This window comes from Pinus tabuliformis, chromosome 3_1 (assembly GCF_031772625.1).
Source record: "Pinus tabuliformis cultivar Carrire ecotype Pingquan chromosome 3_1, CPIR1, whole genome shotgun sequence".
In the NCBI taxonomy this organism is placed as follows: domain Eukaryota; kingdom Viridiplantae; phylum Streptophyta; class Pinopsida; order Pinales; family Pinaceae; genus Pinus; species Pinus tabuliformis.
This window is the reverse complement of record NC_142301.1, coordinates 202,288,185-202,304,505: the sequence shown is the minus strand read 5'-3', so window position 1 is coordinate 202,304,505 and position 16,321 is coordinate 202,288,185. Positions and strand designations below refer to the sequence as shown.

Below are 16,321 nucleotides of genomic sequence, written 5' to 3'. Positions count from 1 at the left end.
CTTAAAAAATGTTATAGGTGACAAGCTCTATGTTCAAGAAATATTTCCAAAGCTTGAAGAGGAAGGAAAAATCATATTGGAACCTGAAGCAGTGACAGAAAGAAGAACTTGAAAATTGCGAAATCGATCAATTTTAGAGTTTCTCATCAAGTGGAAGAACTTTCCCACTGAAGATTCTACATGGTAGGATGACAATATTATACAAAATCATTTGAAACTACTCAAGCATTGAGGAAACCACTTTTTTGAAGGAGAGGGGCATGTTAGGTCCCTATAATACTAGTGTATTTGCTTATTATTATTGTTATTGTACCCGTTATTGTTATTGTTGTGCCCATGTTGTCCCGATATTTTTATTATTATGCCCCATAAAAGCCCACTATTGTTATTGTTGTGCCCTTACATTATTATTGTTATGTCGGCTTTGATTATATTGTGACCACTTATACTCCTGTGTATAGAAAGGAAGTCTTGTCATTTGTATCATCCAATAATTTCTAATTTGTGTAATGTAAAGGAGGATTCCCCCTCGAAGAGGCTATGTTTTAAGTTGTTGATATATCTCTTTATTCTATTTTGTGAGCTGGTTGTATAACAATTGAGTTAATTTGATTTCCTTTATATTTCTTATGTTTTCTCAAAATGAGATTAGTGCTAGTTTTCTTGATTCATAAGCGTTCTTCATCATTTTGTACTTAACGATCATTATCAAGGACAATTATATACTTTGAAATTCTTCTTGAGCCAAAAATGTAGTACAACTCATGCTTATGAGTCCTAGATCACAATTAAATATTAGGAGGTTTAATCACTAATTAAAACTCCCAACATTTTGGTGTTGTTGTTGTGGAGTTCTATTTTGGTTCAGGTAAGATTTTTATTACATATTTTCAAGGGTATTGCAAGTAGTCAGAGGGTGTAGAGAGTATAGTAAGATATGAGTGAAGAGCCACACATCCACTATTGTGGGGTTCCTCCAAATTCTGATAATTTTTGCTCATATTTGAACTTGTATTTCCTTTTCTTTATCCACAGAAGTAGAAGTATGCCTAGGGATAGTCACTTGGGCATATTTATTGATAGTTCAAAGTTTCCTACAACTTTCAGTCCAACAACCACACCAATCACTAATCCTACTAATCGGTATCCAGGAATAAAGCAACAAGAAGGAGGTGTTGACAACAAAGTGGCTTTGGAGGGGGAGATTCTAAATCAAGAGAAGGAAATAGTTGAACACATTATTTTTGGGAGTGCAAAAGGAATTGTATTAGAAGAACCAGTCATAGATCTAGAATCAACTAATGTTGAGGAACATCCTTCACTACCTTTTGTTGACTAGGTAATGATGAGAAGACCTGTTCAAGAACCAATAGTAGACATGCCCAACCAGGAAGGAGAGAACATAAACAATGAGGAACATCGAGGGGAAGGAGAAGGTCAACGTTGTAACATATTTGTAAGAAATAATGAAGAATGTCAGGGACGAGGAGAAGGCCCACATCACAACCTATTAGGAGGGAACCATGAAGGACCGAGGGGAGGACTGGAAGAAGAAGAAGGAGAAGAACAAACCACTTTTAGGTTTCCTATTCACGATGTAACCATTAATATCACTATTAAAAAAAATAGCAAAGGCATCTCTTCCGCTCTTCTACAGTATGTCCTTCGAAGTGCTAGGTGCCTTCTTATTTGAATTTTAAATTTTATGTAGGATCTATAATTATTATGAGGATGCACATAAGCTCAAGCTATTACCATCCACCGATAAAGATGCAACCCTTAGATGGCTTATGAGCCTAGGTGAGCACACCATCTACTCTTGGGATGATATGAAGTAGGAAAGAAGCTCCACGACAATTACCAATATTATGTGCCAAGAAATAAAAAGTATGTACACAATGATGTCGCTTGAGTGGAATTAGGAAACTTATTGGAAAACTTCAAAACAGATATCCTAAACATTATTTGTAACCAACTTGACACAATAAAACTTAGAAAGAAACAATAAGATGAGAGGGTTTCCATGGTAATCTTTTGTCCTAAATGCATAAATAAGCATGCTGAGAGGGATTGTCCCATTAATGTTATTGAGTTTTGTCGGATTTTTTCTTTAGAACATGCAACCATGAAGTATCCACCTCTTGGAGGAACCCAAATCAAAACATGTTTCAAGATTCCAATTTTCAAGCTTATGGTCAGAATCAACCTTGGAGATTCCCGCCATCTTCTCCTCCTTGGTTCAATCCTCAATCATAAAACACTCCTTCGAATCAGTATTGGAGGGGAAATCCTTATGAAAACACTTTTGAGACCCAAAAACAATCATATCCTCCATAATCAAACATGTTTAGTACGTCCTACAATATGAACATTCAACCTTATAAGTAGGGGTACAACACAAATCATTATCAACAACACTCACTGCCTCTTCCTCCTCTCCACCATATTTTACCTGCACTATCAAGCCAATCATCCTCGCAGGCACCACCATCATTGAACCTAACTCATCCTAATTTGTTTCCTACACAACCCATAGCTAATCCCAACCATAATAGACATCCTCAGCCTGTACAAAATATGGAAGTACAACCTTTTCCTACCTATATGATCATTTTTGTCCCAATAAATGAGATTCAACTATGATCTAGGAAAACAATAAATAAGGAAAAGTTAGTTGTCATTATTCAAGAAGAGGCCCCTCAAGAAAAAATTGAAAATCACATTCAACAAGAAAAAAAAACAAAAAATAGAACCAAATGAACCTCCTTACCTGGAAAGAATACTTGCTAAGAAGGAATAGGTCCCAATCAAATATGAGTTAAAATAATAATTAAGGAATCTTTTTATTAAAATTCCTCTATTACAAGCCATCAAGGACATTCCAATCTTAAATAAAATCATTAAAGACCTTTGTATTAAGAAGCCAAGAAGTAAAGGACACCAGAACCAAAATGTAAAATTCATGAGTGAAATGTCCATAATGATCTCAGATTTACCATTAAAATATATTGACCCAAGAAATCACATAGTGACCATCAAAGTCAATGGAGTACTTCTGCCAGACACCCTTGTAGACTTAGGAGCAACAATTAACACTATGACTTTTGAAACCATGACATCTTTACAATTTCAAGGGATGAAACCTACACCTATTATTTTAGAATTAGCAGATAAATCCATTATTAAACCCATGGGAACTCTAGAAGACATAATAGTCACCATTGCTTCTTGGAAATATCCCATCGATTTCATTTTCATTTCTCCTAAACAACCACGACACCCTGTAGTCCTAGGATGCATTTAGTTAGCTACTATGGATGTTGTGATAGGGTCCAGAAATGGAGAAATGATCATTTCCAATGGTTCATATAATCAAATCTTGTCAGTTTTCCCCCGTGCTCAAACTGTTGTTGAAGTAGTCTTATGGATAGAGAGTCCTTATGGAGATGAGGATTGTATGTTTCCTTTATTATCATTAGAACAATCTAGAGGACTCCGAGAACAATCGGAAGATCATATTTTGTAGTAATTTTTTTCTAATCGTTCTTATATTGTTTATCTAATTTCTTTTATTGGTTATCAACATGTTTTCAGTAATGAGTTTCAGGAAGCTTATCATTTAGCTATATTTTCCTCATTCACGACAATAGAGGACAACAATGAGCTCACGACGGAGCCAATTGAAATCAGTGAAGGAAAATTTTTGTATATTGGCAATGAACTAAATGAAGAAGAGAAAGAAACCTGTTGAGCATGGTTCAAGAAAAATCTAGATCTTTCGCCTAGGACTATTTGGACATGAATGGCATACAACAAATACATGAAATAATCACATCTACACCAATGAAGAGATGAGACCAATCCAGCAGCCACAGAGATGCATGAGCTCAGACTTGAAATAAATTGTAAAAGATGATTTTCAGAAGTTATTTGCTTCAATTTTTACCTATCCTATTTCAGATAGGAAATGGGCATCACCTTTGGTGGTAGTTCCAAAGAAGAACGTTAAGTGGCACATATGTCGTGATTACAGGGAGTTAAATAAAGCCACCGTACAAGATTATTTTCTGCTGCCATTTATTGATTGAGTAATTTCCACACTTTTTGGTAAAAAGTATTTCTCTTTTCTAGACGAGTACAGAGGGTATAACTAGATTCAAATACCTAAGGAATACCAAGAGAATATCACTTTCACTTGCCCTTGGGGTATCTATGCTTATCGAGTTCTTCATTTTCACCTTTTCAATGTCCCAAACACCTTTCAGTGAGTTGTCCTAGCCATCTTTTCTAACTTGATCCATGACTGTGTAGAAGTCTATATGGATGACCTCACGGTATATGGAGATGACTTTTCCCAAGCTCTTGCAAATCTAGAAAAAGTGTTGATTAGATGTCAAGAAGCCAACCTAGCCCTTAGCAGTAGTAGATGTAAAATAATGCAAACTAAGGTGATAGTCTTGGGCCATCATGTTTCATTTGAAGGAATCAATGTTGATCCAACCAATATTGAGGTGATCTCGCAATATTTCAATTCCTAGTACACAAAAAGAGGTAAGTAGCTTTTTGGGACATGCAGGTTACTATCCTCGATTTATTAAAAATTTTACAAGAATTACAACCCCTTTATTTAAACTATTAACTAAGGACATTGATTTTGTTTGGAATGATGATTGTCAACATGATTTTCAGGTATGAAGCAATAGGTTATCCACCGCTCGAGTATTGAAGGGACCAAATTGGTCCTTACCATTCCACATTTGCAAGGATTATTCTGATACCACACTTGGGGTAGTTTTAGGACAAAGGGAAGATCATTCTCCTTATGCTATTTACTTTTTTAGCAAGAATATTTCCTTTGCTAAAGTAAACTATTACTGAAAAGGAATTGTTAGTAGTTGTTCATGCCATTAGAAAATTTAGACATTACATAACCACTATGAGACTTTTGTCGATACTAATGATTATGCCTTTAGACTTTTTATGAACAAACCTATCACTAATGGGAGGATTACTAGATGGTTGTGCTTTTGTAAGAATTTAATATAATTGTGATTCATAGGTCTAGGCGAGATAATTTTGTAGTTGACTTCTTGTCTTGAATGAACTTCATGCCGAAAAATGTACCAAACATAGTACCATTCTCGGGGGAACTTTTAAGAGAAAAGGACTGCATACAAAGTCCTTCGTACCAGGTATTATTGGCCCTCGCTTTTCAAAGATGCCAAAAAGTTTGTATCCAGTTGTGATGCTTGTCAGAGGATTGCAACATGAGTTCCTTTGGATTAGATGCCCCTGTAGACACATATATCAATAAAACTTTTCGAGAAGTGGGCATTAGATTTCATGGGACATATCTCCCCTATGTCAAAGAAGAAAAGGTATATTTTAGTTTGCATTAAATATATTACGAAATGGGTGGAAGCGAAAGCTTTGTATGGGGCAACCAAAAAGGCAGTAGTGGAATTCCTTTTTGAAGACATTTTCACTAGATTTGGATTACCCTGAGAGATTTTTACTAACTAGGCCACACAGTTCACATCGAAATTGGTCAAGGTTCTCACTGAACAATATCGAATGAAATATAAAAATTATACTCCTTACCACCCCCAAGCCAATGGGTAGGTGAAATGCACAAACAAAGTGTTAGAATCCATCCTAACCAAGACCATTCAATTACATCACAAGGATTGGGTTGACAAGTTGTTGGAGTCATTATGGGCTTACCGCATAACTTGGAGGAATGTGACAGGGCACACCCCATATGAGATAGTTTATGGTAAGAATGTGTTGCTACTTATTAACTTCCAAGTGAAAACATATCAAACTGCCACCCAACTCAGGATGAATATTAATGAAGCCAAAGCACAAAGGTTAATGTAGTTGAACGAGCTTGACGAGATTAGAGAGGATGCATTCCATCGAACCATGTTGGTGCAATATCGAAGAGCTAATTTGCATGATAAGTTTATTAAAAAGAAGATTTTCCATCCAGGAGATTGGGCCTTACTTTATGACAGTAAGTTCAAACAATTCAAAGGTAAATTTTCCACTAGGTGGTTAGGTCCCTATGAGGTGGATGAGGTTTATGAAAATGGCTCATTCCACATTAAAACTATTCATGGCAATCACACCTCTTTTGTAGTAAATGGCAGTCGACTCAAGATTTATCACCAACCGTTCTCCCGACAACAATTTCTGCAAGAGGTAAGAGGAGATCCAGAGAAGGAGTTGGTCGATGAAAATGAACAACATCTTGCTAGTTCATTGGGTTGATTTCTTATCTATCTATATATATATATATATATATATATATATATATATATATATATATCTCTCTCTCTCTCTCTCTCTCTATATATATATATATATATATATATATATATATATATATATATATATATATATATATATATATATAATAATGAGTGGGATGTCATTTTTTTATATCTTTAGGTGTTTCTCCCGACAACTCATGTAGAATAAAGGACAATTTTGTCTTGTGTAAGTTTATTACTCCAGCCAGACTTGACATATTATTTATGGGAAAGGAGCCTGTCAGAGTCTTCTTTGGATGATTTCAGACTCAAAAATCAAAACTCCTAAGAAGTGATTGATCCAGGATCGTAAAAATTACATGGAAAAATGGTAGCTTAGGGATCCCTTGAGTACAAATTTATTATTTTCTGAACTTAAGGAAATACTTACGGAAAAGAAGCCCCTTGGGGACAATTCTCATCAACATCAAGGCAACTAATTTGTTTTTCAATCATAAGGGAATTGTATTCCTATCTCCGTATTACAAGCAGAGAGTTAAAATTTTCAATTGGATTTGGAAATTGTGGTTTTACACAAGCATGGGGGTCGATCTTCATGAGCCAATCTTTGGCCAGTTTACCTACAACTCTGAGTATCAACAATGCAACGAAGTTCTTGAGTAGCGAGGATGGTTTCCATTTTTAAGAGAATTTCAAGGAGATAATGATAAAGTAGCCCTTAAATTTTCTCGAAACTTTGATGGAGAGCATGTTAAAGTTGTTAATTTGGATTTTAAGGTTATCGAGGAGTCTCTTAGCCACAGTATAGGGTTACCCTTTGTGGGTGAACCATTCTTAAAGGGTTTCGAATTACATATTCCAAATTGTTCTTCATTCCTATAGCCATTCTATCAGTCAGTTAGCTCAACGAAAGGTATACTACCGAGTTGTATTGAAGAGAAATGGCACCCTTTAATCACCATGTTACATCATTTTGTTACCTTTGAGGGAAATTATGATATATTGTTTTTTATATCATATTCGACTATTATCACATTTGTAAAAGATATCAAGATCAATATTGCAATTTCTTGAAGTTAAGCTTGCATAAAATGTATCTAGGGGTACAATTAGCGAGTAGAAACCTTGAGAAAACCTTATATCACCACAGTCTTATTAAAATAGTAGTTTTTGCTAAGCTTACAAAGCAGCGGAGGTCTTCAGAAGAATTCCTAATTGAAATTTTCCTGGGGAAGAGACATAGTTCAAAGGTTGAGAATGGTTGGTGGGACAGTCACTTAAGCATAGAGGAGAGACCTTGTCATAACATTCCCAAATGACGCCTACCCTATAGATAACTTTGTCTCTCCTATTTTCGAAAACCCTCATGAATCGACACCCTATTATAATACTATGAAAGAGAGGTCATCCTCAAAATGCAAAAGGGTAAATAAGTGAAGGAACAAGTGAAGTAGGAGTAGTTAAGACCGACCTAATCCAACTGATATTGTATGGTTGAAAGGTAAAAGATATGCATCGAAAACTCCTGAAGCTCATGGAGGGGCCAAACCAAAGCCTAAGTGGAGGAAAGCTCTTTTTCTAGCCCAAGTTCTAGCAATTTCCAAGGGAGAGACTTCGATCCAAGGTCGTTGAATAACTAGAAGCATGAACAAACTTAAGACACCTAAGGTTATAAATTCTGAGTCTATTGATGTTATTTCCTCTCTTGACTTAGATGGAAAGGAATTGCATTCTTCCCCTAAAGAAAGTCTTGTCTTAGCATCTACAAGACACATCCGCTTCAGCATTGCACAAGATTTGGAAACACAGTCCCCTATTTATTCGTTGCCCAACAAGAATCTTAGTCAAAAGGTCAATAGAGAAGTTCAACAAGCTTCCTTATTAGGGAAACGTCATATAAAAACACTAGGAGGTAGCACCTCTCAATAATCAACAACACCCATGAAAAATATGACTCCTATAGCATAAGAAAACACGAGTATTCATTTAGTGATGTTGCAGAGAAAGATTATTAAACTTCGTAAGAAAGAAAACAAGTATCGAGCCTTATTTTAGTATGTCGGAGAAGTTAACCATCAAATCAACGAAACTAATCTTTGGTTGTATTCCTGGAATGATGAGATGAAGCAAAAAAACAAGAAATTGCTTCTTAGGAAAATCTCCAAGACGAAGCCCACGAAAAAGCTACGTGCTCAAGAGTTTTTTTGTAGTTTCAGAAGTTTTTTGTTCCAATTAAACATGGGTTGGAGGTCTTGGTTAAGGCCGCTAGTCTTTGACCAAAGTTTCTTTTGCTACCACGTCGGTACTATTTTTGGCATACTATGGAAACATCCATAAGGACATGCATTCGATTCAACATGGGGGGATGTTCGTACTCCTTTTTGTCCCCATGTTTCTACCTCTTACCCCTATTTTCACCATCTTTTTCCTATGAAAGTACTCCTACTACCTACCCTATTACCTACATCACTCCCTAAACCCTACTCATACATGACTAAGAGTTAAATGCACTTAACTCACATCATTTCTCTATTTTTGATTGAATTTAAGTGAATTTTTGAGTCATGTCCCTATATACTAACTATTTATTCATGGGTTTAGTTGGAAGCTTGGAGATAGGGTTGAAAGATCCACATGAAAATAAGGATGCCTCATCATCAACCAACTGATCCTTAACTGAGTTCGAGATAGTGTGGCCATGTGGGATCTTTCCTCTTGTTTTGACTGTCAACAATTACACAACGATCTCTGAGGACAAGCACGATGCTTGTGGGATCAATTTGTTATGTTAAGTGTGATAATTCCAAGGCCGAAGATTTTCCAGATCAGAATCAAATGACAATTTTCCATCTCTAAAAGTCATATTGGATGTCCTGGATTAATCTTCTAATCTTAAGGAGACCATGTGTAAGGACTTGTGATCCTTGAGCGCTCCCGGCCTAAAGTGCGACGAAGGAAAATTGAAGTGCGAGCTTGACCTTAGCATGCGAAGGTATAATGAAGTGCGTAGGAGGGAAGAGCGAAAATTTTATATGCATGGAGGCATGGGTTTGAATGCATGGAGGCCGACCTACGAACATGGGCAAGATGACATGTATCTTGGGTGAGATTGCGATGGAGTAGGGGTGTTGGGCAACTCGGCTGGGCATCCAAGACTTCGCCCTATCTTTGGTATATATTGGAGATGCGTTGGAATCATTTCGACCATCCCTCAACACACAACATCTTTGCTCATGTGAAGAGAAGGCACAGAACTAGAAGGTGGAAGCACAAGAGGTGAAGGCGCATATTTCGATGATGCGCCCATTCTTGGGCAAGACCGCACAGAGTTAAGTGTCATTCTCGGTTTTGGGTAAAGGGCGCGGATAGAGTCACCTGTAGGTTGAAGAAAGGCGTGCACGAAGTGTGGGCACCCGGTTTGTGCCACGACTTCGTACGGGTTCTTGGGTGACTTGGGTGAGCGCCTGCCCATCGTGCAAGTGTGCATGGTGACTTGGTGAAGTGTTGAGATTGTGGACAAAGGTGTGTCTCGGGTGGAGGCACCCATGTTTGGTGACTTGGAGGCGCACCCAAGTTGCGAAAACAACACGATCATGCGAAAAGGTGAATGAAGGGTTGGTGAGTCATGCGGAAATCATGCGGAGGTGCCGACGAGCTAGGCAACCGAGTTTGCCAAAGATTGTAAATTTGGCTAAGTATGAAACTTGGATTTTCCAAGCATACTTGTAAAGCTTGTAACTTGTAAAAGATTGTATAATATATTTTCAGGTAGAATCATTGTTCAGGGAGTTTCCCCTCCCTTTATACTATGCAATTGTTTTCTTCATTTATAATTGCTGATGTTAATGAATGTGTATGGGTGTTCATTGGTATAAAGGAAACATTAATAATACTTGGTTGTGAAACACAAACTAAGTAGGAATAAGTGGTTAGGCGTAGTCCACGAACATAAGTATTGGTGAAAAGAAAGTGTTCAGTGGTGCCGCACCTCGCCTAGAGTGGTTGAAAGACTATCGCAGGCTTGGGTGCATGACAGTTGGTATTAGAGCTCGGTTGCAGATGGTGTTGAAGATTGATGTTGATTTAGGGTTGAAGAATCTTGATAGTTGAAGACAGTGTAGCAGGTACTTGAAGGTGAAGGAAGTTGTTTCACATACAAGTGAGACAAGTGCTAGTTCAGGTTACAGGCATCTTCGTGAAGCTATTGGATGGTCGAAACTAGATCGCAAAGAAGAAGGAAGTTGTTAGCAATGGCAGCTGAATATCAGGCTAGGTCTAGTCACGGTGCAAAGGATGCTACTATGGCATTCATGGAAAAAGTGTTGGAGAACTTGGAAGCTTTTTGGACTAAGAAGATGGACTTGATCGAGAGAGATCAAGAGGCCAATTTGAAAATGAGGGAAGAGCTTGAGGAACTACGGACTCAACAAGAGTACACTGATCTTTTGTGTACACAACTTGAAGTAAGGGTCAAGGAGGTTGAAGAGGCAAGAGACCAAGGTCTTTCAGAGATCGTGGGCTTGCGAAAATCTATTGACGAAGCCAGAGATGATATCGTGGTGTTGAAGAAGGCCGCGAGGCATAACTCAGGTGGAGGAGTGCCTCATGTGAAATTAAAGGAACTGGAATCTTATGATGGTACAAGAAGTGCAAAGACTCTTAGTAACTTTCTATGGGACATGGAGCAATACTTGGAACGATTGGGTCTATCTGATGATGAGACGAAGGTCAAGGTAGCTGCTCATATCTTCACAAAAGAGTCTAAGATGTAGTGGCGAAGGAGGATGGATCATATTTCCAATGGTAGTGTCGGTGACATTACTTCATGGGATGAGATGAAGAAAGCTTTGAAGACCCATTTCAGTCCTCAAGATGAAACGTGGGAAGCAAGGATGAAAATTAAGTTCATAAAGTAGACCGGGAACTTTCAGACATATCAACGGGAATTTGCAAGTGTGGTTTTTTATCTTCCTGACATGGCGGAGAGGGACAAGGTGTTCAATTTCATTATTGGATTGAAGCCTTGGGTGCATAATGAAGTGAAGAAGCAGAGGATTAGAACACTTGAGGAAGATTTTGCTACTGTGGATAGGTTGGTGGAGCATTATGATGAGACTTCTGATGATAGGAAGAAGAAGTCCGATAAGCCAAAAGATAAGAAGAAGGATGATGCTTCAAAATCATATGATAATTGAAAGACAAAGAAAGCCTTGAACTGTTGGATATGTGCTAGACCGCATATGGTGAAGAATTTCCCTTCTAGACTGAAAGTGGATGCAATTGCATAATCTAATGCGAAGAATGAAGAAGCTTTTGTGGGGATGATGCAAATATTTGGTGGTGCTACTGCTACAGAGGTGATCTCTCAGAGGGATCCTGAGAGGAACAAGTTGGAGTATGTTCGGATGAAGGTTGGGAGTGCTGATATACTCACTATGGTGGATAGTGGGGTTTCTCACAACTTCATGGGTGAAGATACTGCGAGAAGAATTGGACTGAAATTTGTACCGGTGAAGGCACAGATGAAGACAGTCAATTCTCCTCCTGAAAGTGTTCTTAGTGTAGCTGAAAAAGTGGACACAACACTAGGTGACTGGATAGGGAAGGTCGACTTCACTATAGTGTGGATTGATGACTATGAGGCTATGGTAGGAATGGAATTCTTGAAACAATTCGATTCTATGATTGTTCAACATTTGAAGAGGCTATACATTTACGATGGAAGGGAGGATGTACCCATTGGTGTTCCAACCATTGGAGTGACAAGGTCTGATTGTAAGTTGGCAGTGATGCGGATGGAGGACAAGAAGCGGATGGAAGATATGAGTAAGAAGTTGTCTATGGTTCATACAAAGCTTACCGAGCAGTCATTGGTCATCAAGACTCTTTCTGATAGTATCTTAGACTTTTCAAGAAGGCTAGAAGTGGTCGAGGATGATGATGATGATGATGAGGCATATGTGAGGCCGAATGTCTGAGAGGAGGATCGGGTCACTTATCTACAGAGGATGGAGATAAAAGATCCTGACAGATGGATTGAGATGATTAGTGAGGATGAACCTCTAGGCTCTACTCCATCCACGTCTTCTTATATGGAAAAAAGAAGGGGCTCATTGTTAGCTACTCATGGCAGTGAGTCCTTTAAAACAGGTTGAGCAGGTATTCCGGAATGTGTTATAAAGACGTTATAGTAAATTTATCTACGATTGAGTAGAAAGCACCGAAAGGGAACTTTTGTTTAACAATTTTTTGTATGTTAACTATGGTATTGCATTGTTGAAAGACGGATAAGAAGTATAGAAACAATTCACAAAGGGGTGTTTTTTTTTGTGAAGTAAGACTTCACAATATTTCATAGATACTATTATCGAGCATGTTTTATTGGCCGTATTGATTGTGGTGACCAAAGTTTAATTTTCAAGATCTCGATGAATGTAGAGAATCATTTAAGCGTGGGAACAATCTATGCATTGGTCGCAAGAATCATCGGAAAATTAGATAGTGCGTTTGTGGTTTGAGCATTTGTATCGAAAATTCGTGCAAGATATATGAGTAATTACCTTAAAAAGTACAAAGAGAGGCCGATAGGATTGCTAAATTGGAATTGTATAATTGGAAAATGTGTACTTTAATTTGAAATAATAATTGTGTATTAGATTTAGGTTTTTTAGTGTATTTGTGTTAAGTTGGTAATACACAATTAAAATAATAAATTTCCCGTCCAGGTAAATGCCCGCAGATCCACGGCGGTTTTGAGTCATGGGAGGCAAGATTTCCCACCTGTCTTCTTCCACGTCGTAAGCTTCCACAGTGGACAGAGAGTTGCCATTCTCATCTTGGCCACCAGCGACGTAGATAAGTCCTTTCGAAGAAGAAACTGCAGAAGCGAAGTTGATACGACTAGTGGATATGTTGGAGTCGCGGCGCCATTTTTTGCACACAAAATCAAAGATGAAGACAACAACGTCCAACCTCACCCACATCTCAGTTTCGATAAAACATCCTCCAAACACGACAAGCTTTTCATTCACACAAACCAACATGATATCAAATGGAATAAGATCAAAAGGAATAGGTGGTGTCCTTTCCCACGTCTTCTCCACAGGGTCGTATACTGTTATTCCATAAACAGTGGGAGTGATATTTGATTGAATAAGACATATAAAATGCTGGCTCGTGCCATAGGTCTTTCTGTTCTCATAGAACCGGGGACTACACATCATTTCCTTCCAGCTTCTGCACACATCCTTCAACTCATCGTGTGATATGTAAGGAGCACGCAACAACACTTGCCGTTGGATATCAGTAGGAACATTCAGAAAATCTTCCATTATTGGCAATGATGAGAGATTCGGTAAATGAATGTTGCTTAGAAATTGAGTGTTACCCCCTTTTGTCTCTTGGATGTGTATATTGAGATTTTATTCTTTCTACTAACACGCTTTTGTCTCTTGGCTGCCTATATTGAGATATAATTCTTTCTATTAATACCTTGAGCAGTTGACCTGAGGTGAACTATTAGCCAACTTTAATGGATGACTACAATTTTCGTTGTTCCCTAAAGCCCAGAAATGTCCATCCATATTAATTTTCTTATAATTAATAATTAAAATAGTCATATTCATATTTATATTTATATTTATGAGTATTTATTATGAATATTAAATTTTCTTATTTATTATGAATATTAAAGTTGTGCTATATGTTTTTAGATATAATCTATGTAAAATACTTTCAAATCATTTAACATTTTGAGTGGATGATACATTTTTATTTGGCATAATACAAGTTAAAGTAATATAAATTACAAATATAAAAATTAAGGAAGTAAATCTAGAGAGAGGAGAGAAAAGATCAACAAGGCATCCCCAATATTTTGAAATTGACATTTAACATGGATTTAACTAAATTTATTGGTTTTCAGCCTTTTTAATATCACAAATACTATAAATTCTATTAAACCTAGTCTTTTTAGGATCTGAAATATCTAATACGAGGCTTTACTATGAATTAGGTGATCTTATTTAATAATTTAGTTTTTGTTCTTTATGTTGGTTCTCTGTGTAATATAAGCAACAATTTCATATTAACTAATAAAATAGGTACATTCTTGTGGCTATTGGCCAACCATTAGGAAAACAACAACAATAGCATACCACAAGCACAGAGCTTTTGTCGATATTACTATATTGATATGATAATGCAATAATAGAACAAAAACATTCTAATGTAGAGTTACTATATAATCTATACCTATAATTAACATGAGAAGCATATTTGTTTTAGTCAAGATAAACAAAAATTATCAACCTAAACATATATGAAGGAGAGTCCCTAGGTATTTCTTATGAATTCTCATTCTCCTCTACTAAATTTGGGAAGACCACATCAACAATCTTATCAACTAGAGAGGCACTTTGTTATTTAATTTCTTTATCTATATCTAGATGGCATCAACACATATGAATATTTATTACTCAAATTCACTTCTCTCCAAAAGCACCTCACCCCCATTGACTTCATATGCTAGTAGAGAATGAAAATATGAAGATATATCATATGATTGACGTACATATTTCTTGTATCTCAAACCCAATCTCTCACATCCTCTTGAATCTCTTCATCTTGGAGAAAATTTCTCTCCATCTAGTTTGTTTGCGTAATAATTATTTTGGTCTTATGCATTTTTCTTAACCCTAATCCATGGTTCCACATGCCTTCCATGATGACTTCAATGACCTTGGGTTCTTCCAGGATGAGCATACTAAAGGGTAGATGAGAACCGTCGAAATTTTGGGAAAAATTTAACTCTCAATTTACTCGAACGTATAAGATTCAAATGGAGGGGACAAGGAAAGAAAAAGTATTTGATAAAAAAATTTATGGGGGGAGTAGTTGCAAGCAAAAATATTACCTCTTGCAAACAAAAATTAGAACATCCAAAAGTAGAACTACATCAAAAAATACAAGAAATGACCAATGTAACCAATATACCTAGATTAGAGAAGGCATGGGCTAGTGAGGTGAGGTTCTCAGTCGAAATGTGCATCCATATCCATGTATATTATGGTTCAGTCGGGTAGTGAGGGTTTCTTTCCGCAATGAGTAGAAATAGGAGGAAATAACATCCAGAGAGGAACTACCAATAGTGTTCTTATGCATTTTCTCCATCTATCGTCTTGGAGAAAATTTCTCTCAATCTAGTTTGCTTTAGTAATATTTATGTTGTTCTTATGCATTTTTCTTAACCCTAATCCACTGCAAACTAGGGATCAAAATAACACATAAATTCTACTTCCTCAACCCAATAGGGTTCCCAAATACTCTATGTATCTACCTATTCCTTCATTTCATTATGCTACACCTTGTGCCTCCACTCTAGAATCAACCTCGTCCAGTGGTTCTCCTTCACTCTCGAGGATTTAATCGTAAGCCCTTGTATGTGTATCCCAACATAAAAGAACCAAAAACCCACAACTATGCTTTCGATTTCCTACTCCAAGCAACCCACAGTTATTTCATAGTGTGTTGTTTCTATTTTCCATAGTTTGTAGTGCACTCTCTCTATGTTGTTTTGTGAAAATCACCCTAATCGTTATCCATTATTTTGTCTCAGTTGAATCTTTTCTCACACCGACCCCTTTGCAGGGCCCTCATGTTTCTTCTACACAATGCAACCAATGATGTATGATAAGGGGGTGATGGGCTAACCATCCATTTAAGTATCCCGTACTCAATCTCCCTTCCTACCATGCAGGTCATTAAAACTCAATCACAGGGTTGGCGGCCATTAATGCATAGCCTTGACTTGTCAACATTCCATGCAACTCCTCCTCAAAACACTAAATCCATGTCCACTCTGCTTAGTGATTCATTGTGTTTAAATTTCCGCAATTCATTACATGAATTACAATTCATAATAAAAATTACAAAAGGGATTACAATGTTGAAAAGTGTAACTAGGTTTAGTCTTCATAATCACATTTAATAATTATTTTATGTAAAATATGTAAGGAATAAAAATAAAATTATTGTGATGCCTGACT

At 37.0% G+C, this 16,321-nt stretch overlaps 1 protein-coding gene across 1 annotated transcript in view; it reads right to left on the bottom strand.

Annotated features, from left to right (window-relative positions):
- Window positions 1-13,606, bottom strand: part of LOC149186500 (F-box/kelch-repeat protein At1g80440-like) — a 57,815-nt gene extending 44,209 nt beyond the window's left edge. The window contains exon 1 of the mRNA XM_089409371.1: window positions 13,009-13,606. Within this exon, the coding sequence (XP_089265497.1) occupies window positions 13,009-13,606 (598 nt within the window). The remainder of the gene's footprint in view (window positions 1-13,008) is intronic.
- Window positions 13,607-16,321: the final 2,715 nt, after the last annotated feature.